The 14,926-nt window shown below is 47.0% G+C and overlaps 7 protein-coding genes and 1 non-coding gene across 9 annotated transcripts; 4 read left to right on the plus strand and 4 right to left on the minus strand.

Annotated features, from left to right (window-relative positions):
- Window positions 1-26: 26 nt before the first annotated feature.
- BDBG_01733 (U2 small nuclear ribonucleoprotein B'') lies at window positions 27-3,218 on the minus strand. Its single transcript, XM_002627016.2, has 4 exons — window positions 3,012-3,218; window positions 2,681-2,926; window positions 2,397-2,610; window positions 27-2,311 (listed from the first exon to the last, which is right to left on the minus strand). The coding sequence occupies exons 2-4, from the start codon at window positions 2,731-2,733 to the stop codon at window positions 2,006-2,008; spliced, it is 573 nt and encodes a 190-aa protein (XP_002627062.1). The 5' UTR covers window positions 2,734-2,926; window positions 3,012-3,218; the 3' UTR covers window positions 27-2,005.
- On the plus strand, window positions 62-2,815 carry BDBG_01732 (uncharacterized protein). The gene is made up of 4 exons (XM_031720460.1): window positions 62-657; window positions 979-1,152; window positions 1,291-1,533; window positions 1,662-2,815. Exons 1-4 carry the CDS (start codon window positions 499-501, stop codon window positions 1,932-1,934), a joined length of 849 nt encoding a protein of 282 aa, XP_031576656.1. The 5' UTR covers window positions 62-498; the 3' UTR covers window positions 1,935-2,815.
- On the plus strand, window positions 3,066-4,371 carry BDBG_01734 (actin like protein 2/3 complex, subunit 1A/1B; the record flags this gene model as incomplete). The annotated part of the gene is made up of 4 exons (XM_002627017.2): window positions 3,066-3,288; window positions 3,359-3,945; window positions 4,009-4,249; window positions 4,331-4,371. The coding sequence occupies 4 exons, from the start codon at window positions 3,066-3,068 to the stop codon at window positions 4,369-4,371; spliced, it is 1,092 nt and encodes a 363-aa protein (XP_002627063.1).
- Window positions 4,372-5,012: 641 nt separating this feature from the next.
- Window positions 5,013-6,068, plus strand: BDBG_01735 (uncharacterized protein; the record flags this gene model as incomplete). Its single annotated transcript, XM_002627018.1, has 1 exon — window positions 5,013-6,068. One exon carries the CDS (start codon window positions 5,013-5,015, stop codon window positions 6,066-6,068), a length of 1,056 nt encoding a protein of 351 aa, XP_002627064.1.
- Window positions 6,069-6,799: 731 nt separating this feature from the next.
- BDBG_01736 (uncharacterized protein) lies at window positions 6,800-7,409 on the minus strand (the record flags this gene model as incomplete). Its single annotated transcript, XM_031720461.1, has 3 exons — window positions 6,800-6,932; window positions 7,023-7,210; window positions 7,347-7,409. The coding sequence occupies 3 exons, from the start codon at window positions 7,407-7,409 to the stop codon at window positions 6,800-6,802; spliced, it is 384 nt and encodes a 127-aa protein (XP_031576657.1).
- Window positions 7,410-8,830: 1,421 nt separating this feature from the next.
- On the plus strand, window positions 8,831-8,902 carry BDBG_16461. Its single transcript has one exon. It is a non-coding gene; the product is annotated as a tRNA-Glu (tRNA).
- Window positions 8,903-9,949: 1,047 nt separating this feature from the next.
- BDBG_01737 lies at window positions 9,950-13,117 on the minus strand. Of its 2 annotated transcripts, XM_031720462.1 has the most exons (4): window positions 11,400-13,117; window positions 10,828-11,313; window positions 10,630-10,715; window positions 9,950-10,488 (listed from the first exon to the last, which is right to left on the minus strand). In XM_031720462.1, exons 1-4 carry the CDS (start codon window positions 11,673-11,675, stop codon window positions 10,350-10,352), a joined length of 987 nt encoding a protein of 328 aa, XP_031576658.1. In that variant the 5' UTR covers window positions 11,676-13,117; the 3' UTR covers window positions 9,950-10,349. The 2 variants fall into 2 exon arrangements, with proteins under 2 accessions (XP_031576658.1, XP_031576659.1); XM_031720463.1 differs by having other exon boundaries at window positions 9,957-10,488; window positions 10,828-13,117.
- BDBG_01739 (triacylglycerol lipase) lies at window positions 13,118-14,926 on the minus strand. The gene is made up of 2 exons (XM_002627022.2): window positions 14,638-14,926; window positions 13,118-14,518 (listed from the first exon to the last, which is right to left on the minus strand). Exons 1-2 carry the CDS (start codon window positions 14,899-14,901, stop codon window positions 13,304-13,306), a joined length of 1,479 nt encoding a protein of 492 aa, XP_002627068.1. The 5' UTR covers window positions 14,902-14,926; the 3' UTR covers window positions 13,118-13,303.

A 14,926-nucleotide genomic window follows, 5' to 3' on the forward strand; every position in this document is an offset into this window, starting at 1 on the left:
TTTATTAGAAGCATCTCAGCAACAATTCGCGATATCAAATCAATGTATTTCTCTTCTCACTCTTGGAACTGTTGCATCAGAGAACTCTTCATGACAGTGGTAAAAGCCAAACCGTCACAATATCCGAGGACGGTACAACCTCTGGAGGTACATGTACATTGGGGCAACGCAAACCAGCCCAAGTTACGCCAAACGGACATCCAGGACGGACCAGAGAGAACAGAAAGGATTAAAATCAATCAATAAACCAACAAATCCCTAATCAGCCCGATCTCGATCAAGCTTTCCGTCGTTCTTGCAATACACATTCTTCCATTTCGGACTGCAAAGGGGTTCCTCCGAATCGGACCCCGTCTCAACAAACAACTGGCTCGCATATCACCAGAAAAATCCACGCTAGATGAACACAAACGAAACTGCCCCCAAAAACCAAAAAGAAGTTCATAACTTTGTCAATAATCCCCACCCTTTTTGAATGCTCTTCAGATTCATTTCCCAATGACAGCCTTGCCGCCGCTTTCCGACTTCCCGTATCTCACTCGCGAGGAGTTCACCGCTGCTTGTCGCGCCCTAGTATCAAAAGTCGCTACTCTTCTCCAGCATGAAGACGATCTTACCACAAGCCTAGGTTGGACAAGTGTGAGGCTCGAAACCAAGGTATGTAATTTAAAGTGTTAGCTTCTTCTGAGCTGGAATTGTTTTCTGTAATTCCTAGGTCGTTCATCAGCTGGCTCGAGAATGGAAAGAACAAAAGAAACGACAGGCCAGTGCATGTGTGTGTGCACCTGTATTTGTGCTTGTCACTCCAGATGACCATGACTGCTTTTCTTGCAGATAATGGAAAAATTTCATATTCTTATTTACCTAGTGCCAGTAGTGAAGAAAAGGGAAAAGCTGGTACTTTATTTAAGTTGTTGTTTGGATGATAAGAACTAATTAAATTGGGAACGATTCCGGGAGTAATATCTATTTGTACAGGAAGGCGAGATAGTTTTGATAATCCAGAAGCAGCTCGACGACCCAGAGACTACTTCCCTGCAACATCTGAAACATGTGTGTGATACATTGCAGGAAGATGGAGAAAAGGATGACGATAATACGGCTGAGATTGTCGGGCGCGATGATGGTGATGACGTTGATGAGAATGATCCCGTTCGTATACACTCCACCCACGTAGTCTTCGCGCTCTCTTTTCAATGGAATGAAGACGGGGAAAAGACACGAAAAAGCAAAAGACCAAGCATCGTCGTTCACTGCGGAGTTGACTCTGACAATGTGCGTGGTACACAGGAAGAGCTCATTCGGCAGCCACGTTGCAGCTCCAAGTTGCAAGTAGAGTACAATATTATGCTATCCCCCACATACCAAGTCCCGATCCTGTATTTCTTCCTGCACAACATCAACAACAACAGCAGTGACATCTCTGCCAAGGGTCCAGATAGCCTTCTAGACGTTGTTTATAATTGTCTTGTCCCCGCTCAGCACCGATCGGTGCTAAAGGACGTTGGCATAATGGGCGGTCTGAGCATCGGGGTACGTTTGTTCGTGTACCATGTCTCTTCTCTCTATCCTCGTCTCTCTCTCTTGTCATGAGTCTTTCACCCAACCAATGTCCACTAAAGAAGGAAGAAGAGCAAAAAATAACGCTAACTAAACTGTAGCATCACCCACTCTCGGGCCTCCCGGTATACTTTGTTCACCCTTGCAACACCCCAGATGCATTGAGGGACGTAGCAGGGAATAAAGAAGTAGTAACCACGGAGACGTATCTGCTATTGTGGCTTGGCTTGGTGGGGAATTGCGTGGGCCTACATGTTCCGAGCAAGCTCCTTATCGAGACACGAAACCGGGAAGCCTCTTCAAAACTCATCCAGTCCTTTTCGGGAAAGAAAGGAGGAAGAGCGATCAAGAGGACCCCAGAGGAACACGTGTAATGCCCCGGTTTTCTTCTATTCATTTGGAGCGCGACATATCAAGTTCGGCCTGTGGGATAATTTTACTAGGTTTAATCTTCATCAGACGAGGCTTCCATAGACACGTCGCTTTCGTCTTCATCCATCGGCGCCTCGCCTTCACTCTCGTCTTCCTCACGGGGTCGTTTGACACCTTGGGGACCCTCGCTGGTGGGTCGCGATTCGGTCGCCGCAGGTGGTACTGTCATGCCAACGGAGACTACTGCCGAAGGGGGGCCATTGAAGATGGATTTTTGAAGCTCGGTAGACACGCCAGGCGCCGGGGCGGTAGTTGATGCGTTATAGGTACCTCGGAGCTTCGCGATTATATCTGAACTGCCTTTACCATACGCGATTTTCTGTTCGTCCCAGTGACGCTGATGAGCATATGTCCCTACCGCTTCCAATTTGGAGGCTTGAAAATAGTATTAATTTTGTACATACCATCTCCTTCCCAAAGAACTCAAAACCCTGCAATGCCCGCATAGCCTGAGTGCTGGCTTGAATATCTCTGAATACAACGTGAGCTTGGCCACGCATCTTTGCCGTTTTCATCGCAACAACGTCGAGAACGGTGCCATAAGTGGAGAAGAGCGTGTACAAGGCTAGTCGCAAGTCTGGCTTCTTCAGTTTGTCAGGAAGATTCGTGCAGTATAGACTGTATTATAGTCAGTAAATATCCCAACTAAACGGGTTGAAGGCGGGACATCGAGATCTGCTTAACTTACGTTCGGTTTGGAGCTCCCACATTGACCACCGCGGACGCAGGTTTGGTGGTCATTTTTTCGGAAAATTTTTGAACTTGGAGTATCTCCTTAAATGAAATGAAGGAAATTAAAACGCGATGCACATCAATTGGTTCGACAAATCCCAGTATCCGAAGGCGGATTTCTGTGCTGTTGCTGTTCTGCTTGTGGATGATGTTTGTGTGCAGAGAAAATCCAAAGAGCAGGCAGATCACCTGACCCCATTATCTAAGCAGCATCGTCCTTGTCCCCGCGCGATGAGAGATTAATGACATACAACATCTTGGAGAGACAGATTCAGATATAAACATACCCAAACACTGCGATAGTAGAGAGCTCCTCCTATCGCACTATTGATCGTTCCAACATGGCTACCCCCGAAGTGCACCATCTTTTTCACCACCCAATTGCCGACCACTCGTTCTCCGCTGACAAGCAGACGCTCGCCGTAGCCAAAGACAATGTCGTAGACTTATACCAGAAATCAGGCTCCAGTTATACCCTGAGTGATGAGCTCAAAGGCCACGACAAAACTGTGACAGGAGTGGACATTGCCCCCGGAAGTGGCAAGATTGTGACTTGTTCCCAAGGTCGGTAACCAAAACCCGCTATTACTGTTTGATCTTCGTTATAACTAAATATGTGTGTTTTATTGTCTAGATCGTAATGCATACGTCTGGGAATGTACTCCTACCGGATGGAAGCCAACACTTGTGCTTCTCCGTATTAATCGCGCTGCAACATTTGTCCGCTGGTCGCCGTCGGAGCAGAAATTCGCTGTGGGTTCTGGTGCGCGAGTAATAGCCGTCTGTTACTTCGAGGAGGAGAACGACTGGTGGATCTCGAAACACCTCAAGAAACCCATCCGAAGTACCATCACAACCTTGGCCTGGCACCCTAACTCAGTTCTACTTGCAGCTGGGTCCACAGATTCCCATGCAAGAGTGTTTTCCAGCTTCATCAAGGGCATCGATGAGCGCCCAGACCCGAGCGCTTGGGGAGAACGGCTGCCATTCAATACTGTTTGCGGTGAATTCCTAAATGATTCTGCTGGATGGATTCACGGATGTGCTTTTTCACCCAGTGGTAACTCCCTGGCGTTTACTGCCCACGATAGCAGCGTCACTGTTGTTTACCCGAGTGCACCCGATCAGCCTCCTAGAGCGATGCTCAATATTAGCACTAGGCTGCTACCCTTCATGAGTTTGATATGGAACGGAGAGAATGAGATTATTGCTGCTGGACATGTCAGAACCCCAATAACTATAAACTTCAAACGCCGAGTATTTTTGCTGACTGTAGTCTCTCAGGACTGCGAGGCATACCGTTTTAGCGGAGACGAAGCTGGCTGGCAGTTGGTGGGGCCAGTGGACGATAAGACACGGTCAGGAGCTGGTAGCGTCCGCGAAGAGAGTGCTCTAAACAAATTTCGCCAAATGGATATCAAAGGAAGTACCAAGAATGACACTCAACTCCAGACCGTACATCAAAATACGATCAGTACTCTTAGGGTTTATGAAGAAGCTGGAGGCAGAGTTCGGAAGTTTAGCAGTAAGTAATCAGTCATGTTTCATCATCTCTTTCTTTAGTATTCTTGGAAGACGGGCAACTAATACACTCCGAACTCAACAGCAAGCGGGGTGGATGGAAGAGTTGTTGTATGGGGCGTGTGATATATACATACACCGGTCAATGACAGATTAATGAAACTCTTTTATTTCTACCTTCTCAACTTTGGTTTTGCGCTTTATTTCCGTGCTATTGCTCAAAATATATGTGAGATGTATCACTGAAATATCTCACTACACCCCCAACTGCAATCAATACTTTTCGATGAATATGATACTTCGTCGCTCCATCTATATCTTTTCTTTCTGCTTTGATGTTTCTACGCTTTGTACTAAATTACCGCTGTTTCTCGCTTGTTTGGTATTCATGATCAGTTTCACAACTCTAGAGCTTGCTTGTTTTTACAAATACCCGCGTCAACTGGAAGCATCAAACACAGTCTCGACAACAGCGGAACTGGCGTTTTCGAATTACCTTGAACTTCTTCGTAGGTCCATTCACCTCTTCTCCCCATTTTAACTCTTTAAGAAATATGTACTTTGTTGGACCTTGTGCCTTTGCTTTCCACAGGTATATAAACCTTTCGCCGTGCCACCCTCCTAGCTGAAATTCTTCATACACTTCGACCTCTCTATCGCAGACTCTCCGTTCAATACTGCTTATACCCCCACGCAAATATCACCCATCACACAACGGGAGAAAGTGTTTCTTGCCTTATACCTCCAAGCGAATACGTCAGGCGATGATGGGGAACGCGAGAACCAAAAAGAATGATTCTCACCAAAACGGGGGCTTCCAGGAATTGTCATCACGACCTGTCACTGATAATAGTCCCGCTACAGTGCCAACCAGCGCATCCCAATCCTCACCCTTGAGGCTTCCCCCAATAGATCCGAGTAGGGCACAAGCTCCAGATAGGCGCCTACCACCTATATTTCCGCGCGCTGGGCCAATGGCCCAGCCTCAGAAACCTGCCCAATCCCTGCCAAACAATAGTAACGCCTACAACCCATCAGAAATATTCCCTACACGGCGAGCAGTCAGCCGTACCCACACTCTCCAATCAATATACCTTCGAGAAATAGAATTCCACTGTATCTGTGCCGCCCGCCGTTTCTGGGAAGCCCACCGTCCACAGCCGATGCTAAAGCTGGTCGTCCCGAATGCCGCCCGTCCCTCTCGACCATACTGTTCAGAGACACCCTGGCGGGGTATCAACATGCTCACGGACCCGGCGTTCCGGGACCTTCAGCAGCCCATCGCGAAAATATTTCGTGCCGCAGACCAGGTCATTGGAAATGATGATGGGCTGGGGCTACGAGAGTATCTGAGCTTGATCGCTGATTTGGATTGGGATATGGTTCGACAGCGACAATGTCAACAACATCTAACACAACGGGATCAGCAGCAGCGGCAGCAGGAGGCACGGCTCCAGCAAGCAGGGCAACAGCAGCTCCCTCCGTCCGGACGTCCTGGAAAACCAATGCTAATAACAGTTCCCCGGCCCACCTTCCCGCCGCCCAACAGCACCGTTGCCGATAATTCCAGACGGGCATACTCGGCACAATTCACAACTGTCCAGTTACTCGATGATTTATACACACGGTGCGAGGCCGTGATGAATGCGATACAAAAAGTGAACGTGGGTGATGGTGATAAAGAGCCAGTGGAGTTGAGTCTTGCAGAGCTTGAAGGGGTCGTTTCGTCGGCTCAAGGATTAGCTCTTTCACTGAATGGAACCTTAGAGCACCATGCCATTGGGGAGGTTTGGGCGAAGTGCCTTCAGTCAAGATATCCATGATTTTTGGTGAGTGAATGAATGGTAGTGGGACGATTCTTCAGGCTGGTAGAGAATTAGAGAAGAATGCGTGGTGGTCGGGTAGGGACCTGACAGACAGTGCGAGTGTCGAGGGTTATCTGTCTAACAATGTTTTGTTTTCCTTTTCCTTTTCCTTTTCCTTGTGCTTTTCCTTTCTATGCCTGATAGCCTCCTTTTTCCCCCTTTTCCTTCCTTGGTTTTCTACTCCCTTGCTTGCCTCCCCCTTTCCTTTTTTGGATGATTTAGTTTTATTTTTACATCTTATTTCCCGCCGGCGCGCAATGCTCCTGAAGAAATTGCGATATCACAACAAACAAAACACTCCTCGTAAACAGCCAATGTCGCATGTTAGCTCTTGTATTAGTCGGATGGAACTATGCTTCATACACCTATGGCTATCTACACTAGAGCCTTCATTCTCCAACTTCCTCATTGAGTTTACTGCATTGTCTGAGACTTATCTAGCGAGGGCCCTCGAGTAGTGATCCAACCAGGTATGGGGTTAGCTAGCGTACGAGCATGGCAAAATGTCCATGGGGATTCCATAAAGTCCGCCGCTGGAATTTAGTCCGCCACGGGATTCTTTGGCCTAACTCCGTCTCCAGAGAGAAAGACGGCCTTACTCTATTCGACTGAGAAGCCTATTGGATCCACAGGGCTCCTTACGTGGTTGGCAGACATCAAACCTCTTTGGCCTCTATCATAAAAACCTTCTAATAATTATCAATCTCAAAACGCCTCAAACATGTTTGGCCACCCATTCCGATTCCATGTCGGAGGACAAAATCGATGACCTGGGCCTCACCCGTGAAGGTCCCGTTCAGTAGGGCTCTGCACATGGCAAAACTAAGGAATAGGGAAATGGTAGCGGAAATTCGGAAGACGCCACTTCCTTTCATGGCCTCGGGAGTCTTCAGTGCCTCGTGGATGTTTTACCGACAGCCTGCAATGCCGAGATGGTTGGAAGCGTAGGCTTCCAAGTTCAAAGAGTGCGATATTTCGATATTACGATATTGCGATATTGTCACCGGGTCGGCATCCATGCGTAGCTGACGGAAGAAACCTGCGTGAACAGGGTTTGTTCCAGGAATAACTTGTTTACTCCCCTTTCCTAAACTCAACACCTATCAGTAACAAGTTCGCCAAAATATCTTGATATAGGGGAGACGGGCATCAGGAATTGGTAGTAATGGAATCCAACTATCCAAGCAGCGGGAGTTCGATATGATTATCACATGGTCCGCCCGAAATTTCAATTACGTCAATATTATAGGCGCTGTTGGCATTTGAACCCAACAGCACTCCTGTGATGGGCGATATCATTGACTGAGCTTGACACAGGAACAGTGCTTTCATTTTCCACTCACGAGTCCGAGGGGCAAGGTTTTTCGAAATACCCACGAATCCGAGCAAAGGTTTTGAGTTTTCGGTCAGAAATATTCACACAATGTCTCCAAGCCGAATTTGAGGTTCGCTCATGGTATATTCCTTGATTGCGGCCCCGGCCAGGGGCATGTGTAAGTGACCACTGCACCGGCTCTAGAGATGGTGCCGACGAGTGGCATTCAGGGGGGTTTGACAGCTCTTCGAAACATATTACCGAATAAGAAGCTAGACAGATGAGGAAAATCTTAAAGAATAAGTTACTTTCAACTGACTATATTAGTTCACAAAGCAGCATTCAAATCCCCCAGCGCGAATTCTTGCTGGGCATAGATGTATTCTTCGTACCTAGGTACACATGCGCTGCCTAGCAGAAACGCGATGAACCTGAGTATTCCATCATTTCTGTCTGTCACTCGGGTATCCTCGTATTCTCGCCTTGGGAAAGACAAGGCCATTATCAAGATTCCTCCAGCAAGAGCATAGGATATAAATACTCGTGCCGCTGCTTACTCACTCACCTCTAGTGAGTGCGCCACACCAAAACGATAAAAACACCGAAACGATAAAAATCAAGAATCACATCCTCATTATAGCTCTTTACATCAACAACCAGTAGCTAATCTATAATAAATAAATTATCTACATCATTCTCAGTATGCGTACCATCTCTAAATCGTTTCATTTCCTCCTCAGTTAGTGGTGGGAGTGAGTTGTTGCCAATTTTAATGGGACCAATCCCCTGTCTCCATCTCTCCTTATTCTGCTCTTTTTCTGCTTCATTCTCCCTACGCCGCATGATATTTCTATTTGCATCCTTTGGCTTCTGCTTCACCCTCTTATACTCAGGTAGGCGTTCAATGAACCTGTATGTCCACATCTTGCTGACTTTTGGGGGGGAGATAGTAGGATCTGTATGATCGCGTCTGAGGATTGAATTCGCGAAATCTTGAATGTGTTCGGCCGTGGGGGGGCAATTTTTTTCATCTAGCAGCTTGATCCATCGTTTAATCGCGTCCTCCTGGCTCTCATTTAACCTCTTGTTAACTGGCACCTTTGCAGTATTCGGATTCCTTCCATTGATACGCGCTCGGAGACGTTGATAGGGGACATTAAATTCTCGTGAAAGAGGTAGTATTTTGGATTTTGGATTTTTTTGATAGGCAGCGATGGCTTGCTGGATACGCTCTTCAATATTTTCATCTTTATTCAACATTGTGGTGGTTATTAATTAATTAATGAAGATGAAGATGGTGAGTGAGTAAGCAGCGGCACGAGGAGTTTCTAGATTGTTCAATTCCAACATCTCGAAATACCTCGAAATATCTTCTTCCGGCGCCGTCAGCCGCCAAGCGAGGTCATCCCATATGGTGTAGTGGCTAACATCAGCGTCTCTCACACGCTAGCCGGGGGTTCGATTCCCCCTATGGGAGAAGTCTGTTTTCTTTTTTTCTTTTTTTTTTTCTTTTTTTTTTTTCCTTCTTCTCTTCCTGATCTACGTACGATATATATTATTTATTATATTGCAGAGAACCTCTAGCTACATTATAATTCTGTTGATCATCCCAGGTAGGTAGAAATAACTGCTTATCTATCTATCTCACAACAATGTTGTACAGCATCATACAGAGTAGCATTCTGTGCAAAGCAAGCCATTTGTCAATTCCCTGAAATCTGCAGCATACTTATCTTGAAGACAGCAAAACTCACCTATGTATGGTCTAAAGGAGTTCTTGGAAACAGAGATTTTGGAGCTGATACTAACTTGCCAGAAATCATACTGCTCTGTGCAACTACGGACTTTCAGGCGGGGTAGTTATAGCAATGATGTTATCTCAACATCTCCCTGAATACGGACAACGGGACTCGATGGAAGAAGGGGAGCGTATTTGGAATATTTAGAACCTGGTTAGTCTCAACGGCATGAACCGTCTTTCAATATTTAATAAAAAAGACCATAACAAGGTAGAAAAACAAATATAGAAAAGAGGACTACTACCAGCACTTTGAATAACTACATTAATTACCCCCTTCCTGGGCAATGGCTGAAGGCTTAAGTTAGTTAACTAACTTAGCCTCTGGCTGGCCAAAAGCCTTCCGGCTGGGCATTATTTCATGACAACCTGACATAAGTGAGTTGAGTTAACTTAGTGAGAGTTAGTGCGAAATAATCGAACTGCCGGCGCGAGAAGATCTTCGTCCAAAGATAGCTCTCATAGTGTTTATAGTCTCCCGGCGATAGCTTCAACGCAGGTCAGCTCAGGTCAGGCCAGGGCTCCACAGAATTGCCAAGGGCGGGGTTCAAACTTCGGGCAAATATTGTGTTGTCCCGTACGGAGTAACTACTCTGTACTCTGTACATACATACATATAACTATACTATACTACAGACAGCGTATGCGGCCGAACGAAGAATAAGCAATTAGAGATGGGATAAGGCACCACTAACGAAAAAAAAGTTTAAAAAAAATAAATGGGGGGTACACATGGTAATGAATATGAGAGGAGATTCAATTATATATTACTTCTCGTTATATACATATATATATGCATAGTGGCAGACTGAAAGCACGAAAATGATAACTGGTCAAGCGACAAGATATTTGCGAGTAAAAAATCTGAGTTTCTGGTCCAGAGTACCCAATGTTGCCTAAACTCCAAGAACACTATCCATATTCCACAGGATTGTTCTCAGCCTGGGCTATTAGTCTAAAATAAGTAATGAATGCATAGATCGACACCGCTAATCTGAAAGTCCAATGCAAGGTGTCATGAAGTGCAACGAAATCGAACTAACGGAGAGGAAAAGAATAAAAATAAAGCTAAAAACTAAAAAGTAAAAGTAAAGGAAAAGAAAAAACAAAACGAGAAAATTTTGGATCACACGACAACGGGCCAGCCGCTGGAAAAATCAAGACGATTCCATCCAATGAGTTGCTCAGCGTTCGACCACCCGATGTCGGTATTTGTATAGTGATAATAGAGCACCGGACCATATTCTGGCGTTGTCATGATTCCCCTGTTCAAGAAAAGGGTTAGTTTTGATCATTCGCCTTCACTCGACGTACGCTTATCGCCGGTTGGTTTATTCGTTGCAAAGGGACAGCAACTAGAAAAGGATGAAAAAAAAAGAGTGATGAGGGGTGTATGAAGAACTTACTGGCCACCGGGTCCGAATATGTTATCATGGCTTGCGAGGACGGTCATGCCTCCACCTTCAGTACATGGACGTCCATCGGAACCAACCTAGGATTGGAATCAGCGAATCAGCTATATTCTTAAATAGAGGAGGGGAGGGGGAAAAAGAAAGAGAGATCAGGGAACGAAAGCTAAGGAAAATAACTGGGGAAAGACTCACAAACGGGCCAGACGGCATAGGTGACCGGCAAACTTTGATACGATACTCTTCGCCTGGGGCAGGGGGGGAAATATCATAATCGCCAGCCTTACCCCAGGAAAAGAAGAGATAGTAATCGTTATGATGCCGGTAAAGGAAGGCAGCCTCAATGTGATGATTCCAGCCTGGCTCGTAGGCGAGGTTGACCGCTGAAGACAGCGGCGCTGTTCTGGTCCCATCATTATTCATCCCCACCTGGAAGAGACCGCCCCAGTAAGACCCGAAATTGAAGCGGAGTGAGCCATCTGCATCCTCAAAGAGGTTGCCGTCGATGGCATTGTAGTTATCGCGCTCGGAGGTCTGTACACCGACGGAGCCATGATCGGTCCAAGAACCTGGCTCCATGGTTCGAGAGGTTGCAAGGCCAATGGCAGAATTGCGCGAACCAAGCGTTGACACCGAGTAATAAACATGGTATTCGTCGTGAACCTTATAAACGTCGGGAGCCTGCATGTGGGTCAACAACTAAAACTCTTATGTTTTTCGCGTTTACACCATTCCCGAGATCCTCCCAAGCTATCAAACAAACTCACCCAAAGATCGCGCCTTCCTGGGAGGTTAATCGATGAACCCTGCGGGAGCATAGATCTGGGCGCTGACCACGGCCCCTCCATCGAGGGAGCAGACGAGATGGATATCCCATTGTAAGACTGGAAGCGGAAATATCGCCCGTCTGCTCGACGGATGAAACCCGGGTCACGGCCGTTGCAAGCGCCGCGACACGGTTCTGGATGAGGAACTGCTTTAACTGGCGCCCAAAAGAGTAGCGGGATAAGCAAGAGCGATCGGAGCGACGGCATGGTGGGCATATTCGCAATAGAGCTGTGGATTTGAAGGTAGAAGATGAATAGAAGATATTGATAGAATTTCTAGTAGCGAAAAAAACGAGAAAGGAAATCGCGACTTTAAAAAGAAAAAGATAATAAACCTTAAAACTAGAGATCCATATTGACGCCAAGGATTCTATGGAATGCCGGTCAGCTTCATCTGTTCAGCTGGTCAAACTTTTTATGGGGAAACTTGTTGACGGCCTTTCGAGTATAGCCTGCCGAGCAGCCTAGCGCGAGTAAAGGCGCAAATAACATTTGCGAAAGCAAAGAAAGTTGTACCCAAAAAGCGTCTTTGGGTAACTAGCTTTATCGAAAAATCCCAGATCTCGGCACCACTTCATTGCTTGGCCGAGAACCAAATATGCCCAAACTCCGCGTTAGGATGGTTTTCGCTGTCAGGCATTGTCAGAGCTCCGAGGGGAAACCTCTGCATAAGCCACTTTGGAGAAAAAAAAAAAAAAAAAAAGGCATTTCACTGAGGAGTGTGCTTCGCGCAAGTGATCACTGTAAGAACTGCGCTAGCCAACGGAGCGTTGGAGAGGCAAGTCCCAATTAAATCGGCCGATGAAGGTTAATGAGAGGCTATGATTTGCGGGTGTTGTCAGCCTCAGCCGACAATATAGCCGATTGCCGAATGGGGACGGGCGGGGTGGTCGCCCGGGTCGGTATTGGGAAAAGGTAACATGAAGGAAATGCGCGGGAGAATGTCATTGCAGAGAGTTCAGCATGTCTCTGGGCTCCTTGTCTGGAAGCTCGACACCGCAGTTTTTGTTTCCCTCCAAGCAAGCCGGGGTGGAGTGGTGAAGCAGAGCCAAGACGGAAACACAGAAAACACATCATCTGGCTGCATTGGTCATACTCATCCCCATCTCAAGGCAAGGCTCCCGCATATCCAGTTAAAAGTGCCAGGAGCTCGGTCACAGTTTGCCAAATGTTGGGGTAGCAACTTGATTGCCACCGGGTGGCATGTGTCATTGGGTGTCATTCCCAGGTGTCATGACAAGTTCGACAGATTCCTGCCTGGTTTCCTTGTCTTATTGTTTCACTCACCCCTGCACCACACGCTCAATTCATCCACAGTTCGTTTTGAAGCTGAGGTTACTCCCCCAGAGGAAATGCGATGTGCGATGGAGCCCGAGATATGATGTGCAAAATTAGTGCTGGCCCTAGGGAGTGCAAGCTAGCAGCGCTCTTCTCCACATCGGTCTTTTTCTTCACCAAATGAACCCAAAAATCACATGATATCAATCAAGATATTGGCTGAATGCTAGACAGCATGGAGAGAAACAACTTTAAATATGTAATTAACCAGTTAACCAAAAGTATTGTTGATGTTGCCGTCAAGATCGTTATATATGCCAAAATTTTAGAAATGGGGTATTTAGTTAACCCAATGTGTGTCAAAAAAAAAAAAAAAAAAAGGCACCAACGTACGTTGCACATGGGTATAGAATAAAAAAGAGAAAAGGAACCCGCAAAACCAAGAATAGGAAAGGAAACGAAAGGAAAAAAGGAAAAAAGGCAAAAAGGAAGCTACAGATGAAGAAAATTCCCCAAATCCGAAAAATCCCGAAAAATCCCGGATCAAAATTATCAATCACTACAGGTTAACTCAACCCACTTGCAGCACCATCACACCGGCTCTCTCCCCGCCAACTCTTCCACGGCCACTTCCACTTCCACTTCCACTTCCACTTCCACGGCAATTTCCAACCACCATGGTCACCGGGACGCTTCCCACTCCAATTGGGCGATGGCAAACAGACCCCCAACCGCCAAAAGTAATCGCGGTGTGCAAACAGCAGTTCCCACAACCGATAGCGGTGAGGAATAAGGTTCCATTGTGTCAAATCTCGCTTGACGTCATTACCATCGCTTTGCACTCTGACCAGCATCCGATCCCCGATCGGGTTCGGCCCGGACGGCAACAATGGTTGCTGATGATGCTGACGTTGCTGGCTAATAGATACAGCGGTGTCCATAGTCACATCGTTGTCTTCTTCTATGTAAGCATAGTCGTAAGCCCCAATGCGCCCGGCCGAAGATGCCGAGGATGATGACAGGGTTAAGGCGAGTAAGTAGCTTTTGCCAGCCGCTTCAGATCCAGCGATGCATTCTGGATCCGCGTCGCCGATGCAATGCTGCAGGTCGGAGATGTCAGGAGGTAAATCTGGCTTTAATATATATATCTCGCCCGCGTGAGGTCGGTAACCCCACTCAGAAAGGGGCAACAGGGGGACTGGGTCATTGACGTGCGTGACGCGGTGGTAGGAGGAGGTCTTGTTGTGGTAATTCTTCGTATTCCGCTTAATGTCGCCGTTTGTTGCGCGGTCGTAACCCGATGACGATAACGACGAATTTTTCAGATGGAATACCGCATCAATATATTCTACCAGCCCTTGGTTTCCCACTCTCGGCTCCCCAAACGTCGTCACCTGCGGCTGCCAACCCCGAACCTGAAACTCGAGACCGGCAAGGGCAGCAACCGCCCCCCCCAACGAGTGTCCCACCAGAACAAGTTGGTAATCTGGATATTTCACCATCGTTCGTTTCAGAGGGTCTAGCAATGTGCGTCTAGCGCTCTTCCATGACTCCATGAATCCGGCATGGACGGTGCAGTTATTACAGCGAGGCTGGTGAGGATCTGTGGGGTTATTAGCCGGGTATGGGGTGTAGATCTGGGGGATAGCAGAGAGGTCCACGATAGTGTTTGCAATCGAGTAGGTGCCGCGGAATCCGATGATGATGCGTTTGGGCCATGGTGGGTGGGAGAGGACAACGAAGCCGCACGAGTCGGAGAGAAACGGGCCCGTGTTCCAGGTCTGGAATGCGATATTGTGATTAGTGAATCGTAGCAAAGATATATGTAGCAAAAGACACGGCAAAGTGTATTCTTTGCGAAAACAGTTGATATTGCTCTGGAGTTCGAAGTAGGGCATACCGTAACTAGTTCAAATCCTTCGAATTCATGACACCGTCCCGCGCAAGTGAACGGTTTGTACACGCCCGTCGTCCCAACGCAATATGTTATATCAACAATACGGGAGAGCTCCTCGAGCGAGGAGAATAATTCTTTCGACACCGTGCGGGCCTTCTGAGAGCTCCGTGAAGTGTCGTCATTATAGTCAGGACGATGACTAGGCAGAGCTGAAGTGGAGGTGCTGTAGAGAAACGCGGAGAGGATGAAGATAAGCCATGACCTCATTGTGTTAGGGGTGGAAGTAGTAAAT

This window comes from Blastomyces gilchristii (genome assembly GCF_000003855.2).
Source record: "Blastomyces gilchristii SLH14081 genomic scaffold supercont1.3, whole genome shotgun sequence".
NCBI lineage: Eukaryota > Fungi > Ascomycota > Eurotiomycetes > Onygenales > Ajellomycetaceae > Blastomyces > Blastomyces gilchristii.